The sequence below is a fragment of the Paramacrobiotus metropolitanus genome, unplaced genomic scaffold (assembly GCF_019649055.1).
Source record: "Paramacrobiotus metropolitanus isolate TYO unplaced genomic scaffold, Prichtersi_v1.0 Parri_scaffold0000073, whole genome shotgun sequence".
Classification (NCBI taxonomy): Eukaryota; Metazoa; Tardigrada; class Eutardigrada; order Parachela; family Macrobiotidae; genus Paramacrobiotus; species Paramacrobiotus metropolitanus.
Genome location: NW_026570293.1, coordinates 684,592 through 709,813, shown reverse-complemented (window position 1 = coordinate 709,813; position 25,222 = coordinate 684,592). Strand labels below are relative to the sequence as shown.

The window sequence follows — 25,222 nt, the reverse complement described above, 5'->3', positions numbered from 1 at the left end:
TGTGAGCGCAGGCGTACATGCGTACACCCTCGCTTTGGCAGTCTGTTGTGTTTTGCTGCACGCCCGCCTTACGCGTGGCGGAAGCACGCTGTTCTGCACGCACCCGCACTGTGTGGCGGCTACGTGCGCATTTTCCACGCTTGCTGCAGTCAGCAATGCGGAGTTGTCGATGAGGAAATTCTATCGAATTTAGTCTGTTCATAAATTCCTAGCAGTCACGCCATTTCTCGCTTTCTATAGCGTAGGCGCTTTTATAGCATTGCTAGGCTTTTTGGTAGGCAGAATTCCGTCAATTCTGTTCCTACGCGTGAACCTTCACCAGGTCCACGCTCATATGGTAGCAAGAGTCGTGTTTCTCCAGAATAATCTCTGAAGTTTTTCCCGTCCATTTGACGAGGTGTGGAAGAAGTCTCCCGCGAGAAAGGGCTCGCGTACTGATCGGTGGCGAAGGAGCGTTTGGATCTCAGCAGATCAGCATCAGTGTGTCTCTACTGAGTAGAGCACGCTGTACTGACCTGACGCGATCAAGGCTACTGAAGTAGCTTTGATTGGAGGGGCACAAGCGCCGAGAAAGATCGCCGCAAGAGGCAGAAGCCCGAAGGGGGCACGAGTGGGCAAGCCACTTTTGGCTGTCGGGTGTGGAGTTTCAGGTGCGTCTCTACTGAGTAGAGCGCACACACATTATACGCGCTCTCCCAAAAGGGTGATCGAGCGCCCCTGTCGTTGCCAACGTTAAGGCGCGACAGAAGACCCGCAGCCAGCAAGCTATTTGGTCGACGCACCGTTGCGTCCCGTTGAGGCGAAACGGAAGGGGTTATCGGCTGGCCCAGGAGAAGTCAGCTTAATCGCTGGAGGATTGGAGGAATCGCGGAAGGACGCGCAGGATCGATTTCTGGATCACGGAGACGATCAGGTCAGATTTTCGTTTATTAATTTAGCTATTGGCTGATTGGTAAAATCCTCAATTCTTATTGGTCGGTGATGAGCTGAGCGAAAAAGTAGGCGGTACTTTTGCGCACGGCGCGCTAGCTAAAATTTTCGATTTTCGACGTGACGTCACTCTGCCTTATAATCTGAAAAACAACGTTTCTGATTGGTCAGTTATTCGCACTGTGATTGGCGCAGTAGCGTAGTTAGGAAATTAGCCAATTAGAAGCTGAGATTTCGATAGGAGGCGGAGTTTTTGCGCACGGCACTTAAGATCGTGACGTAGCCAGCTGAGAAAATTTTCTGAATCGACTGACGAGAAGTTGACCTTTACCAAAAATTTCGACGAGAATGATGACCTTTATTAAAAGTTGAAAGCTGAATAAATAACGTTTATTCTGAGGAAATCTAAGTTGATTTCTCAATAAAATCGAAAAATATTCTCAGGTTAGACGTTCTAGAACGAAGTTGATAGTGACCTTTAAAACAGAAAAGTTCTGAAGGAAAAAGTGACCTATAACGCGACGGAGTAAGCTATTAAGCTGAAACAGTGGGAAATTAATCTCATTTTACTAAAGGAAGTGACCTTTAGAAGGGACTTAGCATTTTTGAGGCAGAGCGACCTTTAGTAAAATTGAGCTGATACAAAAGAAGGTGACCTTTAGGACAGCACTTGTTTCTGTTGACGTGTAAAGGGGCTTACGTAGCTAAAACTAACACACGTGTCAGAAACATTATTAGCATCGTCCAAGTTATCCGATCATCAACGGAAGCCAAAGATATGGACCAAGACACAGACGGTAATGAACCGGTCTCATCGAGCAGTCAGAGAGAACGGTCTCAGGGGTTAGAAAACCCTTACGAACGGAAACTAAAGCCGTACACACGGCCCGTGGAACATGAAAGAGCAACTCGAGCTCAAAAGACCTTTGGGAGGAAGGACACCAGAGGCTCAGAGGCCACATATCAAACGGCCCTGAGGGAAACTCAGAACGAAAGCTCGAGTGACGGAAATGGAAAAAGCTCCGAACGACATGTCGGAGATAACACGGTAGACCAAGCAAAGGTCACCGAAGAGAGAACGGCTTCAGATGGACAGAACAAAGATGACAAGAAGGCCGAGACCGGAGGAATGGCACGGTCGGCCGAAAAGGTCAAGGAGGAAAACGCGGATCAAGTTGAGAAGGGAAGTGACGAAGTCAGTCAAAAGGTCACCGAAGGTAGTGGCGCCGTCAGCAGCAACGAGCTGATCGACGAGGGAAAGGTCAAACAGGATGACCTTTCGGAAAACTCACTGTTCTTACAAGAACAGCTGGAAGAGAACGGTACCAGCCCCGCGTCAAGTGACAAGTTTTACACTGACGATGAAGACGAAACGACAGTACAGACGTCTTTCCATACGGCAATGAAGGAGGCAAACTTAACGAAAGGGATGTTTGATACGACCTTCCAGGACAAGCCAGAAGAGACCTTTGAAGGAATGGCGTCAGGAGGAACCGACGACCGGGACCAAAGGTCACCATCACCAAAAACATCCGTAATGAATGGATTAAAGCAGCGTGTCAAGGATCTCGAGCAGCTACTTGACGAGAAGAGAGCCAAGCATTCGCTGCCATTCGAGAACAACGGAATAAAACTATCGAAGTCGAAGCAAGGCTGTATGTGATGGAGCAAGAAAAGGTCACGCTCGAAGACGAAGCGCAACAATGGAAAGTTAGATTTGAAGTTCAGAAACAAGCGGCGGAAGATCTAAGGAAAATGGTCGAAGATCGAGACGCGGAAGGCATACTCACCGCAGAAGAAGACGGTCTGTCCGAGGAAGCAGCTGAAAGGTCACAGGAAATAGCAGAATTGAAAAATGAGCGTGACCTTTTACAGTCAAAGGTCAAGGAGGCCGAGAAAAAACGTGACGAATCTCTAGCAAATGCGACGAAGTTCACCGGAAAGGTCACCAGCTTGACGGCTGACATCTCGAAACTGAAGGATGACCTTAAATTACGCGAAGACCTTGTCAACACGTTACAAACAGAATTAAAAGAGATGAAAAGGAAACACAACGAAGCGGAAAGCCAGAGAGATCAAGCAGCAAAGGAACTGCTTGAACTGGCTGAAATAACAAAAACTGAATTCAAGCGACTCAATGACGAAATCGACAACCAAAAGAAAGAAGCAAAGAAGTGGTTGAAGGAAGCACAACGGTGTGACGAACGGGTCACTGTGCTAGAAGTCGTGAATAAAGAAGGAAAGACAGAAAATGAAAAACAAAAGAAGAGATCGCCAAATTGAGCGATGAATCAGTCGGATTGGCTACTTCCGTAATGGAAAAGGATGATAAAATTACGGAACTAAAAGTCCAACTGAAAGCAGTTGAGGAAGAGTGCCAAGCGAGAGGAAGGACCCTCGCAGACAGAGCGGATCGTATTACACGATTGGAAGCAGAAGCTGAGATCCTAAAAGCAGCGAAAATGGATCTCGATAAGACCCTTGATAACAGGGCCAGTACAATCCTCGAGCAAATGAGAAAGGTCACCGAAGCAAACAACGATTACGAGAAACTGCGGAAGGACGCAAATGAAACCGTGAGACAGCTACAAGAAACAATTAAACAAAGAGACGAAGAAATCAAGACTCTCAAACGCTCGGCAAAACAGAAGGAAACTGAGATCCAACAGCCGGAACGAATCGAATCTCCGCCCCCTGGATACGGTGAAGTCCACACCGTCGAAGGTAGCTTTCATTTCCAAGCTCCCTTAAAGACGGGGACTGGCCGAGGCGACGGCCATGATAAAGATAAGGTCAAAGCTGAAAAGGTCACCGACGATACTGAGTTGGCGAAGGGGCACTCAGGACCGACCGGTGGGGTCAATCCTCGGCAACAAGAAACAGGACCGAGGGAAACAATCGTCTACAAATCTGACCATCAACCAGATAATCATGAAGATCCACGAGTTCGCCAAAACGAGCAGGAAAGGGTAGCTCGTGAAGAGGAGAGGCGAGAAAGAGAATACCGCGCGGAATACCATGCTGAGGCACAGCGACTCCGTCGCGAAGAACGGGAATTCAGAGGTTACATGAGAGCCATGGCCCGGAAATCCGCGTTGATCGACTACAACGGCAACCGAGAAGCTTTACTTGGTTGGATCCGTCAGGTCAAGGAGACTCAGAAGACGTATGACCTTTCGGATGCAGCAATGATGCTGGAAGTCGCCAACGCAGTCAAAGGGGACGCGAAGGCATGGTTTGACGCGGAAAGAGAAATCGATGACGAAGAAGAGGCGGAAGAGTTAACCGTCGATGAATGGATGACAAAGTTCAAAGAACATTTTGGCGATCGTGACGAAGGGGTCAACGCCTTAAGAGAAGCGATGACGAGAAAGTTCGAGGCTGGCAAAGAAACGCTTGACCAGTTCTATCAGGCGATCATGCGCTTCAAGTCGAAACGGATCATAACTGAGAAGCAGGCTATCGGATTCCTGATTCAAGGATGTAAGAATGACAGTGACCTTTATAAGGCACTCCGAGCACAGAAATTCCATAACCCAATGGATATCAAGGAATTCTTCCGCACCTGGTCGACTGGCGAAGAAAAGTATAAGGTCACGAGAGGCAATCGAGTCCAAGATGATTGCGTGATCATCCGATCGGGCCAGATCGAAGAAGTCGCGAATGGGCGACAGAACCAGTCGTGCTCGGCGCAGGCGTCAGGATACAATACGGAATTCCCGCCGTTAGGCACTCAAGAGATGACCTTTGGTAACGGTCGAAATGAAGGTCAGGTATCGTACGCGACGATCGCGGCGATCCAAACGGCCGTCCAAGAAGTAACCAAGCCTGCGATCGCGGCGATCCAAGCATCAGCTCAGCAAGCAGCAAGGCCGAAACAGAATCCACAAGGAAACGTGCAGAGAAATGCCCTGAATGGAGGGCTCGGTGGTCAAGGAATGGCTCAGGCGAACCCGGGCTTTGCTGGCCAGGGATTCAACGGTGGCGGAGGAAATCAAAGGAAACTTCCGACCGAACCGTGGACAAGGAAATCAAGGACCACGATACGGGTCGCGAGTAGAGCGCCTGTTCACCATGATCGACGGATGGGTGGTCAATAACGCGCTGACATGCCAGAACTGCATGTACGGCAACCACTACACACAAGCGTGTTCGTTCGCGGGAACACCGTGGAATCAGAACCCCAACCGGGTCGTGTATGAAGAATGGTTGATGCTGCGTAACAATCATGGCGGATGGCGCAACGCAATAGCAAACGGATACGTGCCACAATCACGCCAAGGCGGTCGGTATGCTGGTCAAGGTGGCCAAGGGAACTTCGCCGGTCAAGGTGGCCAGGCCAACTACAACAATCAAGGAGGCCAGGGCAATTTTGGCGGCCAAGGGAATTTCGCTGGTCAAGGTGGCCAGTGGAACAACGGAGGTCAAGGCGGCCAGGATAACTTCGGAGGCCAAGGCAACTTCGCCGGTCAAGGTGGCCAAGGCGGAGGAAACGGCGGATATGGCCCGGTTAGAGGCGGCTTCCGAGGTAGAGGCAGAGGCCGCGGCGGCAATCGCGGAAATTACGGCGGTGGCCAATGGAATGGTGGTGGTCAAGGTGGCCAATGGAACGGTGCTGGTCAAGGAGGCCAGTGGAATAATGGTGGTCAAGGTGGCCAGAATTTTGCCGGTCAAGGTGGCCAGGGCAATTTCGCCGGTCAAGGTGGCCAGGGCGACTTCGGCGGGCAGCAAGGCGGCTTCGTCGGTGGGAACCAGAACGGTTTCGGTCAGCAAGGCGGAGGTTTTAACTTCGCCCCGGCGAATGGTGCCGGTCAGGCGCAAGGTGCGCCGGTTCAGGGAATGGCCCAGGGAAACGTTCAAGGTCAGTAGGCGCCGGTGAGCCTACTGATCGTCCGGAACCGAAACCACCGGATATAGAGGAGCAAGGTGCTCCGCTGCAGGCAAGGACCGCAGCGAGAAAGGGATGCTGCGAAAGTAACGCAAAGACCCGGAAAAGAAATCCGAGGATTCGAGAAAGTAACTCGAAATCGAGCGAAGGGGCTCGTAAAGGTCAAGAGAAGGGTGTTAAAAGATTGCCGCAAGGACGGAAGAATTTGACCGAAAGGTCACCGCAGAAAGTAACTGCGGGGAGTCAAGAAAGTAACTTGACTCAGCCGGGGCCGACCGAAAGGTCACCGCAGAAAGTAACTGCGGGGAACAGGGTTGACGGAAGGGCCTCAACTCTGCATCCGGGACAGCAGAAAGTAACTGCAAATCAAGAAAGTCACGAAAGTAACGTGACGCTGCAAGGACAGCAGACCCAAAGGTCACCGCAGAAAGTAACTGCGAGCAAAGGTCACGAAAGTAACGTGACGCTGCAAGGACAGCAGACCCAAAGGTCACCGCGGAAAGCAACCGCGAGGAAGAGTGAAGCTACTCTGCGAAAGACGCAAGCGGAAATCTCAAGCGAAGAGGATGATGAAACACATCACGCGAGATTCCGAAAGTTCGTCGAAAATACGTTTGAAGTTGACGGAATGACCGTAACCGTACAACGAACGCACGAAGGCGGTCCGGATAGACCGAAATTCCTTGAGCAGATGGCAAAAGTATTTCAAGCAAGAGCTGCCGAGGAAGATCACAGAAGGGCCGTGACTGCGCAAGGAGCGCAAGAGACCGAAAGGTCACCTCAAGCGAGAGTTGAAGAAGTGAAAGGTCACGAGAGATTGCCAGTGCAGCAGACTCAAGAGTCACTGAAAGAGAAAGGTCACGGTGAAGTCGCCGATGAACCGAAAGGTCAAGAAAGTAACTTGACTCTGCGAATGGCGCAGCAAACAGTGAAACAGAGCGAAGGGGCACAGCAAGTCTCAGATGACTCTCTCGATGAGGCAAACACTCTACAACAGAAGAATGAGTGGCAAAAAGTCGCTTACAGGCCGAATGGACGGCACGGTATGTGGAAACCAGTTCCTCCGCCACAAAGGTCACCGCAAGATGTGAGAATCTCCAGAGAAGCTTACTGGGAAGAAAGAGAGAAACAAGACTGGCGGATGAGAAAGCATCTCGAGGAAACGGTTAAAGCTTCACAACCGAAAGTACAAGAGTACTGGGAAGAGAAAGTCCAATGCGACGAAAATAACCGTCAGTTTCGAGAGCGGATTGAGAAGGGTGAACTACCGCCTCAGTATGGCGAGAAAGTACCTTTACAAAGGTCACTAAATGGTGGATTTTTCATGTCAAGACCAGAAAGGTCACCGGACTTTGCGCAAACTCCGCAAAAGGAGAAGTCATACGACATGACAGAAGCAATCCGGAATGACAACGAAAGGTCACCGCCAAGAACTGACGGATTGTCATCTCAAATCGATCCCACTCGCACGAATAACGAAATTGCGAAAAAGATTACGGAATGGATGAAAGAAAACGACCATAAGATGGTTGTGTACGAAAGGTCACCAGAGAAAAAGAGTGAAGATGACGAGATGACCTTTGCGGATGAAATTACACAAGAGATAATGGCAAAGTTGCAAGAAAAACCGTCCAAAGATGTGCGCAATGAAAGGTCACAATACGAAGTTATTGCGCAAGTGATAAAAGGTCACGAGAACGCACAAGAGAAGGGTTTAACGTGCGAAGTGGCAAAGGTCACGGGTAAAGAAAACGCTGCGAAGGAGCAAGCGAATATCTTACCGAAGTCAAAAAGGATCGAAAAGTTCTCAGATGTGCGACCCGACGTACCGAAACGGATAGATCGTTGGAGCTCAAAAGGTCTGATAGAGAGCAAGCATGCTGCACCAATCCCAGTCAAGTGTCGAATAAGAGTCTTGAAACTCGAAGATGGAAACTTACCGAAACGGATCGAAGCTTATACACATGAAGTCAAAATTGGAAATAAAGGTCATGGCAATGCTTGACACTGGCGCCGAGACGTCTTTGATTTGTCAACAGTTCTGTGAGAGAAACGGCCTCCAGACTGTCAGACTTCCACCGAAAAAGAAGGTGATGATCAAAGGGATCAGTGGAACGTCAGGCTTTGAAGTAACGCACTACTGCGTAGCACCAGTGACCTTAAGAAGGAAAACGAGTCAACACTCGTTCTACGTCAGACCAGCGTCAGACGACGTCCAAGTCCTACTGGGATTCGACTTCCTCGCAAAGAAATTCGTCCTGATAGACGGACACGACGAGGAAGAAAGAGAAACTGAAGCTGAAGACGACGAGCCGAAATCATCCGCAAAAGTTAATGCAGGAAAGGTCACCGAACTTCAACCAAGAAATAATTCGGGGCAAACGGCTATCCCAGTACCAGAGGCACAGGGATCGAAGGAAAATAAGCAAAATGAGAATGGTGAAAATCTAATCCCAGTACCAGAGGCACAGGGATTAGAAAATGCTGGAAAAAGCAAAAGGTCACCGAAGTCTAAAGGAAATCAAAGGTCACCAACGATGAAACAAATCAAGATAATGCAAGCAGAAGCACTGATTGCAAAGAAACAGTCGCTAGTGCCAGGAATGGAGTGGTCAAGGCTACTCCCAGTACCAGAGGCACTGGGCACGAGAATGGTTGGGCCCAGGACAGAGCCAGGACTGATGAACAGCGACGAAAGAGCACTATTCTCGGAAATACGAGATCAAGCCATAAAGCAACTGGATGCAAGGAAAACGGAGCATGGTGCTCAACACACTTTCGAACCACGTGATAAAGCAAGAGGGCGGATGAAAGGTCGAGACACGCGCCTGCGCAAAGAGGTAGCAGAGAGTAGTCGTCGTCTTACTTCCGAACCACGCTCTGCAGATGAAGAAATCGAAGTCATCGAAATATCATCAGATAACAGCGTAATCGAAATCGAAAAAGATGACGAATGGACAGATACCGATTCCGGAGAAACGGATAAGCGAGTTATCGTCCGTCCCGAACCGAGACAACGGATGCCGGAAGGGAACAATCGCGTCATTTCCCGCAAACCAAGAGAATGGACTGCGGAAGAGAGAGCAACCTCTTGCCATCACGATTGGCACGACAGCGATGACCTTTCGATAGCGCGACCTCAAGAAAGATGTGCAAAATGCATGCAAGAAATGACACAAGATGACCTTTCGGAATGGCCGAAATGCAATGCAGCAATTGCGCGTCATAAAAGACAAGAAGAAATAGAGGTCAAGTCGATTATGAGAACACTTCCCATGCCGGAACTGTCAAAAGCAACTTACCTTTGGCAATGTTATCGAGAATGGTTATCGGTAGTCAAGAACTACATCATCTCCAGAGGGAAGTGGCTCCATCATTGGCAGCAAGAAGCGGACAACTTCATTCCCGAAAAGGCGGATAAAAGCGACCCGTGGTATACAAACCCGATTACAAAGCTCGACAGAGAAAGGCGACGAGCAATGGAAGAGAACGAAATATGGGAGCAAGCGAGAGTTGACTTATTTTGGGAATTCAGAGTTAATTATCTATGGAAAGGTCAAGGACGAGCAATCATTTTCCCAATTGGACTCGGCACAGTAGTGTACGAATTATTTGACCTTTACCAGGCCTGCCTCAAAAAGGGAAGCTTACGAGAATGGAATAAACAATGGGGCAAAATCCTCGAAGAAGTACCGATATTCACAGGAGAAATTCCAGAATTAAAGGTCACGCGAAAAAGACGCGAACTTGGATTATTTGGCTATCCGAGAAAAAGAAGGTGACCTTTGCACCAGATCCAGATGGAGTGGAGTATCCCGAAAGAGGCGGAGATACTTGGTGCATGTATGAGACGGTACCGAACAATGACTGGACTACAGAAGAACTGATGGCAAATTGCGTCTTTATCGGCGATAAGAGACCGAAAGGTCATGGCACAAGCGCTGAAAAAGAAAACGGCACAAGCGCCGAAGAAGAAAAGAACAAAGATAACGGCACAAGCGCCGAAGAAACCAAAGAAAAGAACAAGAGGTCAGCACAAGTGCTGCTCAAGAAAACGGCACAGGCGCCGAAGAAGAGGAACCAACGCACACGGCGTATGAGTTGGCTCAGATGATCAAGGAACTGAACCAGGCGTTTCGGGATAAGGAAAACGGAATCCCGGTAACAGAGGCAAAAAAGGCTCAAATGTCGCCGCAAGAGAAGAAAGCAGCGTCGTTAGTGGCTTCACTACAAAGGTCACTCGGTAACGGTGAGGAAGGGCCACCAACCGAGAAGAACGAAAGGTCACTAAACGCGATGCTGGAAGAGGAGCCAGAAAGGTCAGTTCCGAAAGTTGACGAAAGGTCACCTGAAACTGGCGAGGAAGGACCGCCAGTTGGAAAAGCAAAAAGGTCACAGAATACCGCTCAAGCAGATGATAGCTCGGAAGACGATGAAAGGGATAGGTCACGAGCAAGGATTCGTGCAACACGAACAAATCCAAGGATAGCTGCACGAAACGGACGGAAGTCCAAGGAAACGGACAAATCTCTGCCCGAAAAACGAAAAGCTAAAAAACTTAGCGCTTCCAAGGATGAAAGCGATGACCTTACAACAGAAAGTGAAGATGAAGGCGTCGACGAGCGACCAATTGAGAAAAAGAGCAAAGGTCAAGAGCTTGAAGCTAACAATAGCAGCGAATCCGACTCGGAATTTTCGAGCACGAGCGATAACTCGACCACTTCTGAAGATTCTGGAGTGAGTGACCTTTCGGATCAAGAAGATCTGCTTGACCTCGACGAAGACGATGAAAAGAACGAACAACAAGAGAAAGAGATCATTGTTCGAAGAATTAAAGTGCAGAAAGCAAGAATCCCAGAAGGAGCGATCAAGGTTTACAGCGACCAACGAGTTAAGCTGAGACCAAACCTTGGCACACGCGTAAAGGTCAAGATGGGCGTTCATGTGCCACGGAATCAGAAGCTGATGTATACAGCAACTCCTCAAAAGGATAATGAAGTCCAACCGAGAACGGGAGTCACGGACCATAACGGCACTCGATTCGAAATCATTATCGAAAACCGAAGCAAAAGCCGAAAGACCGTAAGGAAGGGCCAATTTCTCGGTTACGTAGAACATTACGAACACCTCGAGAATGTAAAGGTCAACTCGGCTACCGTCGTGAAAAACATACTTGAAGATCCTGAAGTGGACGCAAAGACGAAAGAAGAACTGAACGACATAATTGAAAGATTAAAGTTAGGACCAGACCTAACTGAGGAACAAAAGAATGACGTGCGAAACGCATTTTGGGAGTTTTGGAAAGTTCTCCCCACGTCAAAGAAACCGTATGGCGATGTCAAAGGGGTAACGCACACTATTGACACAGCCGATGCCAAACCGGTTAAATGCAATCCAGCAAGAACAAGTTGGAAAGGTCGTGAATTCATCACAAAGCACATCGAAGAGATGCTACAGCAAGATGTCATTGAACCATCCGATGCGGAATGGAGTTTTCCGGTCGTACTCGCCGCAAAGAAGAATGGCGACGGAACTATGGGAACAAGATTCTGCGTCAATTACATTTTGCTGAACAAGCTGACGAAAAAGAACAACTATCCACTGCCGAACCCAGACGAACTGCTTGACGCATGCGCGGGAAACAAGTACTACGGCAAGATGGACTTACAAAGTGGCTTCTGGCAGATCCCAATGGATCCAGCCTCGAAAGATAAGACAACTTTCGTCACGCAGGACGGAATGTTCCGTTTCAAAAGAATGCCTTTTGGAGTCTGCAATGGACCTGCGACCTTTCAACTTTGTATGGATAAAGTCTTGTCGAACGCAAAGAGAATGGGATGCGTTTTCGGCTATATCGATGACGTGATCTTCGCAGGAAGACCTGGGAGATCTTCATGCAGAACTTAAGGAATGTCCTTCAAAGTTTGGTCGACGCAGGCTTTACAATCAAGCCGACGAAATGCGAATTTGGCATGCGCGAAATGGGATTCTTGGGGCATATCCTAAGCGAGAATGGTATCAAAATGGATCCCGAAAAGGTCATGGCAGTTAATGGCCAAAAGAAACCGACAACTGAACGGCAGTTGAGGTCATTCCTCGGATTAGCGAACTATTACCGAAAGTTCATCCTTGGATACGCGCAAAAGACGGCGCATCTCTACGAATTGCTAAGACATGACAAGAACATCAAAAGAGATTGGTCAGCAATCCATGACCAAGAATTCAATGACCTTAAAGAAGCGCTATGCAAGGATCCAGTATTGAAGAAGTTCGATCCGACAAAGCCGACAGTGATCGAGTGCGACGCATCAAAGGAAGGGCTAGGTGCGATCTTGTCCCAAGATGGACATCCCATTGCATACGCAAGCCGCGTTTTGCATGGAGCGGAAAAGAATTACGGAGTAACAGAATGGGAATGCCTGGCGGTAGTTTTCGCCGTCAGAAAGTTCAAGTCGTACATCGACTACTCCGAATTCACAGTGAGAACGGATCACAAAGCTTTGACGAACCTCTTAAGATCGGAGTCGAACAAATCATGTATGAATCCAAGATTGACAAGATGGGCATTGGCACTTCAAGGTCACCGATTCAAGATCGAATACAAGCCGGGCAAATACTGCGACAACGCAGATGCCCTTTCAAGAGCGCCAATTGAAGGTCCCACTTGCAACGAAGAAGAGTATGATGAAATCCCAAACTTCGAAGATTACAAGAACGAACTCAACAGAGAAGAACCTCCGATTGAAGTTTGGCAACTTTTCGTACAATTAGCCGAAGAAAGGGAAGAACGGCTGAAAGCCGACATGAGAAGGGTTAAGTCGGACACGCGCTCGAGCATAAATGAAGCAGAGCGTAGTCGTCGTCTTACTTTCGAACCCCGCTCTGCTACCAAGATAAAGGTCAACAGAGTGAGAAAAGAAGCTTCCGAACGAAAAGATGGAAAGGTCACGAAATACGGTCAGAAAATGGTAGACCAGAATGACCTTCGCGAAGCAGAAATTCTCTCCGAATACATTCCGGAAGAGTGTCCCATCAGATTGCTGAGATTCTCAAAGAAAATCGAGAAAGGTCACAAGCCTCTTCCGAGATGCAAGGTCATCAAAGATTGGAATGAACTCAGCACTGCAGTAGTCCGCATCGTCAACCTACAAGGAGACGAAGAAGAAGAAGATGATACGAATTTGCAGTTGCGGAATAAGCAGCTAAAAGATCCGCACTTGGCAATGATCATCGATGAATTGGAGCACCTGCAAGACGCAGACAAAAGGTCAAAGTTTGAGACGCATTACCAGTTATGGAACGGCATACTGTATCGCGTCAAAGACCAGAAAGGAAGACTGGAAAGGACATATGTGGTACCGCTGCAAATGAGAAGGGCTATCATCCATGCACTGCATGATGAAAAAGCAGCAGGTCACCTTGGCTTTGAAAAGACGCTGACAGCGATCCGGCTCAGATATTACTGGGACCGTATGAGTACAGATGTCAAGAATTACATCCTCGCGTGCCAAGGATGCCAGTTCATAAAGACGCCAAGGAAGTGTCCGCCTGGAAAGCTCCAAGAGATCAAAGTCGGACATCCATTCTTCAGAGTCTACGCGGATCTGAAAGGACCCCTACTTCCAACGAAGAAAAGAGGATACAAATACATTGCGGTCTTCATCGACCAGCTGACGAAGTATGTCATAGCGGAGCCAATGAAAACAGCTACTGCAAAGGAATTCGCAAAAATCTTTGTGAAGCATGTAATTCTGGTGCACGGAGCGCCACATATTCTCCATACGGATCGCGGAAGGCATTTCACCGCAGAAGTACTGAAAAAGGTCACCAACGTGTTCAAAATCAAACACACGTTTGGAACAGCATACCATCCTGAAGGTCAAGGACAGGTGGAAAGGCAGATGCAGACCATCAGTGATGGATTGTCGCAGTACCTAAAAGCGGGAAATGAAAGGAAGTTCAACAAGTATCTTCCCTACGTCATATCGGCAATGAACCGTGCAGTACATGCAACGACGGGGTACTCAGCGTACTACATGCTTCACGGGAGAGAAATGACCATGCCAGAAGACGTAGTGACGAAGACGAACGTTCCTGACGACTACGGTGCACCAGACGAATGGGTCGAAACCATGAAAAGGAACTTGACCTTTTCAGAAGAAGTGGCGAAGTGCAACATCAAAGATGCTTACGAAAAGCACGCGGAAATCTACAACAAGAAGAAGTCAGAGCCGCAATTCAAAGTCGGAGATCGAGTCTTAATTAGACTCCCGAAAGATACAAAGCAAGGAAAGAAGGAAAACCAATCCGACTTCAAGAATAAATATGACAAAGTGTGGAAGATTCTCAGTTTTCCGAGACCGAACGAAGTCGAGGTCATCGAGCAAGATGCGGTGAAGGAACCGGACCTACGAGTCGTTTCGGTGGATCGTCTGAAACCGTGGCATCCACCGTTACCGGTTCAGAAAGGTCAAGCTGAAAGGGCAGCTTCGGAGATAATTGAGAAAGGTCAAGATGAAGCAGAGCGTAGTCGTCAGCATACTTCCGAACCACGCTCTGTACCTGATTTGGCAGAAGAGCCAAACGAGGCAGAAGAGCCAAAAGAGGCGGAAGAGCCAGTTAAGAAAAAGAGAGGACGACAGAAGAAAGAGATTAAAGATTTTGAGACGCCAGTCACGATGAAGCTTAATCAAGAAGCGGGGAACTTGACCACGATTGAGCAAAATGAAAGGTCACACCGAAATGAGGATAAAGAAAGCGCAGAGCATGGATCTCAAGTGGCGCCTACTTTCGAACCACGCTCCGCTACTAACGTTAGGGATGACCTTTCAAGAGCGAAAATGGATGAGCCTGCTCGCAGAGTAGCAGAGCGTAAACCTCAAGATACTTTCGAACCATGCTCCGCTACCAGCGTCAAAGATGACCTCTCAAGAGCGGAACAAATAAAAGCCGTCAAAGAAAAAGCCGACCAACTTGGCCAACGGATCGCGAACGAAATTGAGAAGCGAAAGGTCAAGAAAATGAAGAAAACTCCGAAGCCGACTCCAGAACAGATTCTGAGAGGAGAAGTCCAAGACGAAGATGAAGCCGACAAAGCATTACTTGATCGGATAACTAAAGGACGAAAACAAATAAACCCGAAAATCAGGCTTATAGGAGTTTATGATATTAAGACTGGAAGTTGGGACGGCGTAAAGGTCATCAGAAATAAACCTGCTAATCGGAGTCATTTTCGTTGTCGTAGTAGGTTTGTTTAACGATAAGCTGAAAAATGGAAGGTCAAGGTGGCAGAAGTTATTGGAATCCGGGAACGCCGTCATCGATGAGCGGAACGATTCAGGACCCGGACTTATATGACGATTCAATGAATACGGAAGGAACGTACGAAGGGGGATACGACCCGTCTACTACGTATCAACAATCCGACGTGGGAATGAGTTCGAACACGTGGGGGACTTACGGCACGCAGGTCGGGCCCCAAGGGCAAATGATGCCAAATCAGATGATGCCAAACCAGATGATGCCAAACCAAATGATGCCAAATCAGATGATGCCGAATCAAGGAATGATGGGACAGAACTTCCCATTCCAGCAATTCCCACAGATGTATGGCCAAAATATGCCCATGATGAATCAAGGTCAACCGATGCAAGGTCAGTTCGGATATGGCGGAATGGCCCCATTTCCGAACCAGATGCAAGGATTCCCTAATCAGATGCAGGGATTTAACCCTCAGCAAGGCCAAGGGCAATTTCGGACACCAAAACCGTCAAAAGGTCATCGTTTCCCGGGAGATAGACAGAACACACCGCGAAGGGGCGGTCAGCCGTTTACTCCGAGGGCGTCGACGAGTGGCCAGGGAACGAGAATGGAGATCCCATCACTTACACCAGTCCGAATCCACTCGCCAAGATCGACTGGAAGTATTCCGTGGGCAGTGTTAAATGCACCCAGATTCAACGACCCGATCACAGAAACGGATCCGCAGTACAACATTGTGATGGATCCAAAGGTCACCCTCACAGAGGAAGAAAAGAAGGCTGTGGCGGAGTTTAATGAAAAATGCCGCGAGTTCGTCCAGCTGCATAACGATATCAACGATAATCAAGATCAGTACAGGACGGCTCGAAGAACTCACAAGATAACCAGGGGAACCCACCTCCACATGAAACTGGATAAACACGAGGCGGAAGAGTTGAGAAAAGAAAGAGGTGTTGAAATCAGAACACTGAAGAACAGTAATCCAGTGTTGCGCAACAGGGAATGGCCAAGCGCAGTAAAGACGATACTGATCTTCATGAACCTCATTCCCCCGGAACCAAAAGAAGAAGAACAGGAGAGAGGAGTCAAAACTCCGGCTAAGGAAGAGCATACTAAGGAAGAGCATACGGCCAAGCGAACGAGGAATGACCTGTTTCAGCCTCGAGAACTGTTGAGAGAAAGGGATAAACTCGACAGAGAAATTATGGAATTGAGGTCTCGTACGACATCGGCAGTACAATCAGGATCATCGCGTGCCAGCCCAGCGAGAGAAACTCAATCCAAATTGAAATACGAAAAAGGTCAACTCCCGGTGGAGGAAGGGCACACCGGTCAGGAAGAGAAACCGAAAAGTCATCCTGGCGCGAGCACGCGAAGGGGCGCAGCTCGAGAAACAAAGTGTAGATCGCACACCAGAGTTTTCCGGCTTAAAGATAAAACGGAAGGAGTAGTCAGCGCATTCCTAGTCCATAGAGACACTGATCAACCAATTCCATCAATGGGGGAAGGAGCTGACCGAGCCGCATATCAGCTGATGTGCAAAGAAGCCAGCGATACAGCAGAGCAAGCGATTGGTGAACTCATTAAGTCAGAACGGAATAACCCGACCATGATAGGAAGAATCCTGAGAGACCTGTTGAGAGAAACAGCATTCAAAGAGAAGGCGAATATCATGGTCACAATTGATGCGAAGGGTAGAATGGAGAAACAACTCTATAACCCGCAAGGCGAAAAGATTGATATGCTCTCGCATGGAGCATATCCGGCGTCAGGTGCGAAGGGGCACGAGGCGGAAGAAGAAGGAGAATGGGAAGATGTAGAAGATGAAGAAAAACCGCCATACAGAGAGACGGTGTGCAGATGTCTAAAGGTCAACTATCACATGGCAGACGGAGACGAAGGTTATGTCCACGGCTTTATTATCGATCCGACAACATACATGCCGATCCCCACAGCAGGAACGAATGCGACTCCTGAAGAAGTGGAATGGCAAACACAGAAGTCGTATAGTGACCTTAATAAGATACTCAATCTCCTGCCAGAGGACCAGCGGAATGACACTGCTGCGAATATACAAGCAGTGATGAGTATCCTCAGGCACAGGGCCGAAGAAGACCGAGCCTATTTGGTAGTCTTTTGGAAAGATGACGAAGGAAAGTGGAAATCACTCTTCGACTCCAAGGGCAAAGGGCTCTATTTTCCGGAAAACTTCCAATTTAACCCGACGGCGGAAGAGCACATTAAATATTACTCTGGTGACCCGCCGGCCCAAGCCGAAGCCATGGAGACTCAAGAAGAAATCGATAGGGGATCACCATGTCGACGCATCGACTATAAATTCATGAATCAAGAAGGAAGAGAAGGGATCCTCAGAATCGAAGTGGTCGATCCTCAGACGGGACAAATGGTGTCAAACGCAGGCTTCACTCCAGAAGAGGAAGAAGAGGAAACATCAAAACTCATGCAAGAGGTGGAGCAAGTACTGCAGGTCCTGCCACAAGAGGAAGAGCGCGAAGAATTCGAAGCCATAACCGAAGTATTGGTTAACGTCATGATGCCAAGAGCACGCCAGGACGGAGCATACATGCGCTTGACCCATATTGACCCTTTCCATGGAGAAGTGTACAAGCAGCTTTACACTTCGAGAGGCGAAACACTGACCAAGCTGTCGGGGGCGAAAAAGGTCAAGAAACCGGCTGAGAAGGGTCAGCCCGAGCAAATTAAAGCAGAAGAGAAAGGTCACGAAGAGAAGAAAGAAACGAAAGGTCAAGAGACTAAGGAAAAATCGCGAGAACGGGAGATCAAGAAGGAGGAACATCCGACTCCCGTAAGAAGCGCGGAAAGGGTCAAAGCGATAATTGCAGGAGAAGTTCAACCGCACTCATGCAACGATCCTAAATGCGAGAGATGTCAGAAAGATGAAGAAGAAAAGAAAGAAGATCCGAAGAAGAAAAGAAAACCAGTAAAAAGCACGGCACGAGAAAGTAGCGCCGGTGAAACTTTTGTCAGACAGCCGAAGTTACTGGGAGTTATGGAAAAGAAAAGAGAGAAACCCGAATCGGACTCTGAGCCAGAACAATTGGCTATCAACGCAAAAGCAGGGTCGTCACAAGCCGAGACCGACGAAGAGAAGGACAAAGGTCAATCACGCAAGGTGATGGAGGAAGCGATGACGATGCAGCCGATCTATGCGTCGACGATGAAAGAACGCAAGGACAAGGCTGATAAAGAGAAGAAGAAAAGGGATACTTCTGTCGAATCGGCGAAATCGGAAGTCAGCGTCGCATCGTCGAAGTCGTCAATAAAAGAGAAAGATACAAGAAAGAAAGGTCAGAGAGACACAAGAAAATCTGACCCCAGCTTGGCAGATTATATGGATGCACAGAAGAAACCAAAGGTCACTGCCAGGAACACTCTTATCGGACGAGTCGATGCAGCTGACATCGTGAACTGGAGACCTGTCGAAGGGGACAGCGAGTTGGATTACACGGATGACGAATACGATGATCGATTCTTCGTCTGCGAGTCGAACGAACAAACAACAATCGAAGAGATTGACGAAATCCTCATCGGAGCAACAGCAGATTGGGGAAAGGCGACGAGATCAGTTACATCGAAATTCAGAAAGGACGTCAAGGCGTATTGCGAAGAGACGAATAAAAGACTGCCGCAGAGCAAGTACAACGCCGTCCTGGAATACGCAAGGAGCACAGGAAAAGTCCTCCAGAAACATCCGAAATATGGCTCCAAAGCGAAGCTGTACATCACCGGGAACAATAATGAGCGGAAGTTGGCTACAGCAAACGCAGATATCCGAGAACGGATTGAACGCGCCATTATCGGGATGTGCAGTCCGATGGGCACGACGAAACACCGTATGGCGCAGTTCATCAATGGAGTTTGGAGCAAAGAGAAGGGAAACGCTTCAGCCATTGAAAGGTCACTCGGAAGAGCGTTAACACAGATGGTGGCGGAAAAGAAGCTGCACACCACAAACCCGCACAAAGGCGTGACCATCAGATACAGTTCATTGAACGCTGTACCAGAAGAACTGAGACGATACAAGAAGGAAGAGATGAGCGAAGATACGACCATTATATTGGATCCGAGACTCGATGCGGAATGCCCCATCTTGAGTCAGATCAAATTGGACAGTGAAAAAGCGGCAACTTCATCGAAGAAAGAGAAAGAAGAGCAAATAGAGGAATCAATGGTCGTTGAAGAAAATGTCGTTGAACAAATAGAAGCAGAAACGGTAGAGAAGGATGAACCGAAACTGCATGCACCAAAATCGGCTGAAGAAACTATTGCGTTAGTGGGACCACCGAAACCGATGTCGGTACAGGAAGCACTTGCCGCCGTACGAAGCCAAAGGGCAAGTGGATCCAGTTCAGCAGCGGATACCCAAAAGATCCACCGATCGACAACGGCATTGACGCCGTTAAAGGCTGCACACGAAAAAACGACGCAAGGAAAAGAAAACGTTAAAGGTCATGCTGCGGAAGAAACAGCTAAAGGTCATCAGACTTCAGCGCAAAGTGGAGTCGAGGAGAAAGGTCATCCGAGCTCAAGTCAAGAGAAGATGGCCCAGCCTACTGGATCGCAACCGCCGGTAGAAGCTACACAGCAAGTGCAGTCCCCATCGCAGAAAGAGGAGACGGACGACGAGCTAAACGAGAGTAACGTCCCGTGGATGACAATTTACGCTGCGATCGGTGCAGCCCCGTCGAGAGAAATGGATAAGACGGATATTTCAAAAGCAGTCGGCGACGCCGGAGTCAGCAGGACACAAGTCAACAAGCTCATAAAAAGAGCGTATAAAGAAGGAAAGATCGGTGTACGATACACGAACACGAATCAACCGAACTACTACATTCCTCCGGCGGAAGAACAACGAAAGCAGAGACCGAAACCAGGTCCCCAGGCTTGGAAGGACGCTTTGACTAAAGATGCCATGCAGAACATAGGCGGGACTAACGGGTTCACCGCAGAAGACCTCTCCAATTACATGGCAGTTCAGTATGATTCCGGCCAAGAAAATATGAACGGGGATCGATTCAAGATCCAGAACGCGTTGGACAGTTTGGTCAAAGACGGAACCATCAGAACATGGAAGAAGGATGGAGTCGACCAATACGACTGGATCGCGAAAGCGTAAAACGGAAGAACATGTGTGGGAGGAAGGTCCACCACACAAAAAGAAGAATCAGAATCAGAAAAGAGAAAGAAATGAGCAGACCGTAGTTCTCAAATTACTTTCGAACCACACTCTGCAAAAAGAGTTGAATTAGCGAAGGGGCTATTTTACTTAGCGAATGGGCTAAGATGAGAAAGGTCACCATACAGTTGAGAATGGTTCAGTCAAAGAAGGATGACAAAGGTCATCATGAAACAACGAGAAAGTCTCAGCTCAGCACTGCATAGCCTAGTTACTATAGGCGTAAAAATAGGCGTTGAGAAGGGTTAACGTAAAGGTCATAGCATTATAATGTTTGAGATTGCAGGCTGAGACATCAGAATGGCTGAACGGAGCCAACCCAACCAGAACGTGGCGAAAAAGGGACAAAGACCAGCGGTAAAGAAGGTCACGGGGGATCCTTTGACGAATTACAACGAGGACTGCCCGGATTGTAAACGAAATAACATCCTGTCGAACGAACGTTTCCCATGCTGGACTTGCGTCGTGGCAGTACCGAACCAAGCAGTAGTGGTACCAGAAGAGGCGAGAAGGGGTAACCTCGATGTGTTCCGGCATTTGGTTACGGGAGACACATGGATGAAACTGTCACCAGAAGACCGGATGATACTGGAAGATAAATACAGAATGTGGGTCGGACGCAGACCGGGATGGGATATCACCCTTGAACCGCCGAGAACACCGGAAGCGGATGCGTTCAGGAAGAAGTTTGAAGAAGACACGATGAGAATGGTACAGGAAAAGCGCGAGGCAGAGCGAAAGCGGCTAGAAGAAAAAGAGAAAGCTGCGGCAGAGAAGGGTCTAGCCGAAGCAGCTAAAGGTCACGCACCTGCCCCATTTGCGATATTGAAGAAACAAGATGAAGGAGAAGCAGCTGTAATCAGACAGTCGCTGATACAGCAGATTGACATCATCTTGCAAGATCCACTCGCGGTATCGAAAGAGGAATACAAAATCTTCCTGGACGAAAAGGTCAACCTAACAAAAGGAAACAGACCATCCCAGGTTATCAAAATCGCGATCGAAGAACGAATCGACAGGATGCGAAACTTTCGAAAAAGAGAGAAAGATGTGGTTGAGGCCCTTCGGAACTTCAAGAAAGAGGAGTTCAAACGCCCAAAATCGCCTCAAAGAGATGATCGCAACCGCGGCTATGAAAGGTCATCAGACCGCTCCCGAGAAAGGTCATGGGACAGACATCATAACGACCGATACAGTGGATACGCGAGAGATACGCGTACGTCGGAGCAAAAGAGAAGGGATGAAGAACGTATCCGACGTGAAAAAGAACAAAGAGAAAAGCGCCGCCAAGAAGAAGCGGAAGAAAAGCGCTTGGCGGAGGAATACAGGAAAATCAACGAAACCTGTAATAGGCAGCAGGAGAAGGAACGGGCTGCTAAGGAAACGCAGAATCGCGATTCACAGAATCGAGAAGGAAGAAGTGAGGGCTCGAGTAAATCAACATCCTCAAAGGGGCCATATGATCAAGAGTGGGTCCAGGATAACTTGAATATGGATGATTATGAGTTTGGAGACAAATCTTACAACAGCAAAAGGTCATCCAGCTCAGAAAGCCACCGCACGCCTAAGAGCCCGCGCAGAATGCAATCAGTAGTTCATTCTGTTTGTTCAACGTTCAAGTCAGCCGAGAAACAACCGGCACAGCAGATGGATGAGGTCATGGAATGTAGTCCAGCATCCTCAAATGTCATTGAAGTCCATGGAGACGAGGACATGCGACCGTCGAGACGAAACATCATCTTCGATCTGGAGCGACAACTTACAAGCGCAGAGACGGCGAGTAATGCACCGCCAGAATCGGAATCAGAGAAGGGCGACCAGAAAGGTCAATCAAAGGTCACGGCTCCGAGGAGACAATCCCTACAAACCATTGAGCTGGTATATGAAATGAACGACATCATGGAACAGACGAACGAGATTTGCCGTTCAGTGGGCATTGCTCCGGATAATAAAGAAGAATTCGATAAGGTGTACTGGCTTCTCATGAACTTGCGCCAGGTCATCAACGATTCGGGATATGCGAAGGAGTACGAGTATGGGCAATGGGAAGATCTGATCATAACGCAAGAGTCAGCGAATCTTCATTACTTCCCGACGAGAGAATGCGGCCTTGTCAGTTTGATCGACCTGAGTCTCTTGGAAACACCGTTGGACACACCGGATCCAACAGGAATGACACAGTTCCAGTATAGAGACATCAAGGAAAGACGTCTGCACGTGGCACAATTTGTGTTACGCCATGTAAATCCGGCGCTGAGACTCCTCGCAGGAAGGGCTGCGTTGGGATTAGTGGTGAAACCAGATTCGCCACCTGATCATCGTGCTACGATCCAAAAGATTTTTGCAGCAAGGCTTGGCCATTACGAAACGCACCACCAGTTGAGAAAGAGCGCTCAAAGAGGCACGGAGATACCGCCGGCACTGACCGCGCAGGTCATAAAGTTGGGAACGCCAGTTGCGAACTTTAATTCTTCGGAAACGGCCAAGAAGCAGCTAAAAGACGTCCAGAAGGCGATGAAATTCGATGATAGCCTGCGACGTCAAGCACAAATGCATGCCCACCGATGTGCGGAACGGATCAGAGTCACGATGGGAACACGGTTCATTCAGCCATCCGACTTCGTCTATGAATTCATTCAAGAGATCAGCGTTAACAAAAGCAGCTATCGACCGGAACTTGCGCGACAGCCGCAGGACAATGAAATGAGTCGACGTGGACGAAGAAACCAGCAGCTGCACTTGGATTATGTCGAATTGTGCAAAAGGTCACGAGACAATCCATATGATGAAGGATTGAAAGCGCGCATGGTCGACGCGAGAGATCACCTGATCCGTATCCAACGCAGACGTGACCGAAATCGTCACAGTGCTACTAGCAGCCGGAGCGAAGGAGACGAGCTGCAAGAGAGGGAAAGGGAACCTCGAGATCGAACGTCTGATCGTAATGAAAAAGAAAGACGACGTTTCGATCGGAACCGCGACAATGGTTCAAATGATCAGTGATGACCTTTAGGGCATCGCTGATGTGCTAGTTACGGCCATCAGTCGGCAGCACGAGAATGGTGATAAAGGTACAGTATCAGGGCGAAGGAGACATAACTTGTTGAACTGTCATATCGTTTGTGTTTCTATTGGTTTCAGAGTTTTGTTGCAGAGGATCAAGGCGATCCGAAATATGGGGAGTTACGGAGGTCATCCGGCCCTCGAAGCAGGAAGAGTAACGGCGCTAACCGGCCTTCCTCATTACATTTAAAACGTCACTTTTAGAGTGTAGTTGCGGCCTACTGAGTCGGCACACTCTCGCGGAATGACAGAAGCCACAAGGGTGAAAAAGAGAAAGAGTTCAAGAAAATAGGAGTAAAACTTTCAGATGTTGAGGTTACGGCGATAACCGGCCTCAGAAGAAAGAGGAGTTACGGCGTTAACCGGCCCTCGAACCTGGTAAGGAAAAGAAGTGCGCGTCAATTGGCACTACACGGAAAAGATAAGGATGTGCGACCGAAGAAAATGGTTGAAAAGAAGGATGACCTTTACAAGGGAGGCAAGCAGAACTGCTTGAAAGCCAAAAATCGGCTAAGTCCCTCCATGACCTTTAATACGGAACTCATCATGGAAAAATGGATGACCTTTTGGGATCGTCACGGCCCAAACGAGTCGCACATCAAAGAGAAAGGGATGACCTTTGAGAACTTCACTGCTCAAGAGAGTCATCGAGAAAAAGAGAATGACCTTACCAGGGAGGAAGCATCAAGCTTGTCTTTCAAGACGTCCCTCCATGTCCAAGAGGAAGAATCTCATTTTGCAGAAGTCGTACTTGATACGCAATTATTCCAAAGATGAAGAAGCAGTATTCAGAAGTCGTACTTGATACGCACCCTATTCCTTAAAGCGGATCTCATTGTGATGAAAAGATTGCTCAAAAGAGCGGAATGGACCAAAGCGGATTACGGTTGACAGGACCCAGTGACCTTTAGGAGTCGGAGGATCCTAGTCGTTTTGATAATGAATTCTGTTGATATTTTTTTACTGTTTTTACTTTTGTTCCGAGATCTCTTTATTCACACATGTAATTGGAATTTGTGATGTTAAAAAGAGATTAAATCTCGATGTTTTATTAATCGCACAGACGAGCCGTCAAGGATCCCAAGGAATTGGACGTGGATTCTGCTTCGACGGAGCTCAGCCTCCCTCCCAGAGGCATGTGAGCGCAGGCGTACATGCGTACACCCTCGCTTTGGCAGTCTGTTGTGTTTTGCTGCACGCCCGCCTTACGCGTGGCGGAAGCACGCTGTTCTGCACGCACCCGCACTGTGTGGCGGCTACGTGCGCATTTTCCACGCTTGCTGCAGTCAGCAATGCGGAGTTGTCGATGAGGAAATTCTATCGAATTTAGTCTTGTCATAAATTCCTAGCAGTCACGCCATTTCTCGCTTTCTGTAGCGTAGGCGCTTTCATAGCACTGCCAGGCTTTTTGGTAGGCAGAATCACGTCAATTCTGTTCCTACGCGTGAACCTTCACCAGGTCCACGCTCATATCAGTTATCGCAGTGCTGCTAAAAGATTTATTCTGCCGGTCACTACCATTCAAAGTTTTTTGAACCAGCAAAATGATCTGGAAACCGAACGCGAGCGTAATGCCAGTCTCAAGCGCAAAAGGACTAAACGATCGACGCCTAACGACGAAATCAACGACTTGACCTTGCACCAAAAACATACACGGCGCCGACTCCGGGCGCTACATACAAATATATAACTCACCCCTGGGGGGTGGGCGTTATTATTCACCCTAGGGGCAGTCGCCCCTACCTAACGTACACCCCTTTGTAACGTTCAGGAAGCGAGGAACGGTGGGTGTACGTAGTAGAGAAGTTTCACTGTATTAGAAAATCTCGTATTAGCAAATCGAGCCAACGTTTCTTTTTCTT

The 25,222-nt window shown here is 48.3% G+C and overlaps 2 protein-coding genes across 3 annotated transcripts; both read left to right on the top strand.

Annotated features, from left to right (window-relative positions):
* Window positions 1-190: 190 nt before the first annotated feature.
* LOC129594963 (trichohyalin-like) lies at window positions 191-24,826 on the top strand. 2 transcript variants are annotated; one of them, XR_008691245.1, is made up of 3 exons: window positions 191-913; window positions 20,584-23,368; window positions 23,439-24,826. XR_008691245.1 is itself a non-coding variant. In XM_055491832.1 (2 exons), the coding sequence occupies exon 2, from the start codon at window positions 20,598-20,600 to the stop codon at window positions 23,298-23,300; it is 2,703 nt and encodes a 900-aa protein (XP_055347807.1). In that variant the 5' UTR covers window positions 191-913; window positions 20,584-20,597; the 3' UTR covers window positions 23,301-24,826. The 2 variants fall into 2 exon arrangements, 1 of the variants encoding a protein (XP_055347807.1); XM_055491832.1 differs by having other exon boundaries at window positions 20,584-24,826.
* LOC129595033 (cilia- and flagella-associated protein 157-like) lies at window positions 2,593-3,213 on the top strand. The gene has a single exon (XM_055491938.1). The coding sequence runs from the start codon at window positions 2,593-2,595 to the stop codon at window positions 3,211-3,213; it is 621 nt and encodes a 206-aa protein (XP_055347913.1).
* Window positions 24,827-25,222: the final 396 nt, after the last annotated feature.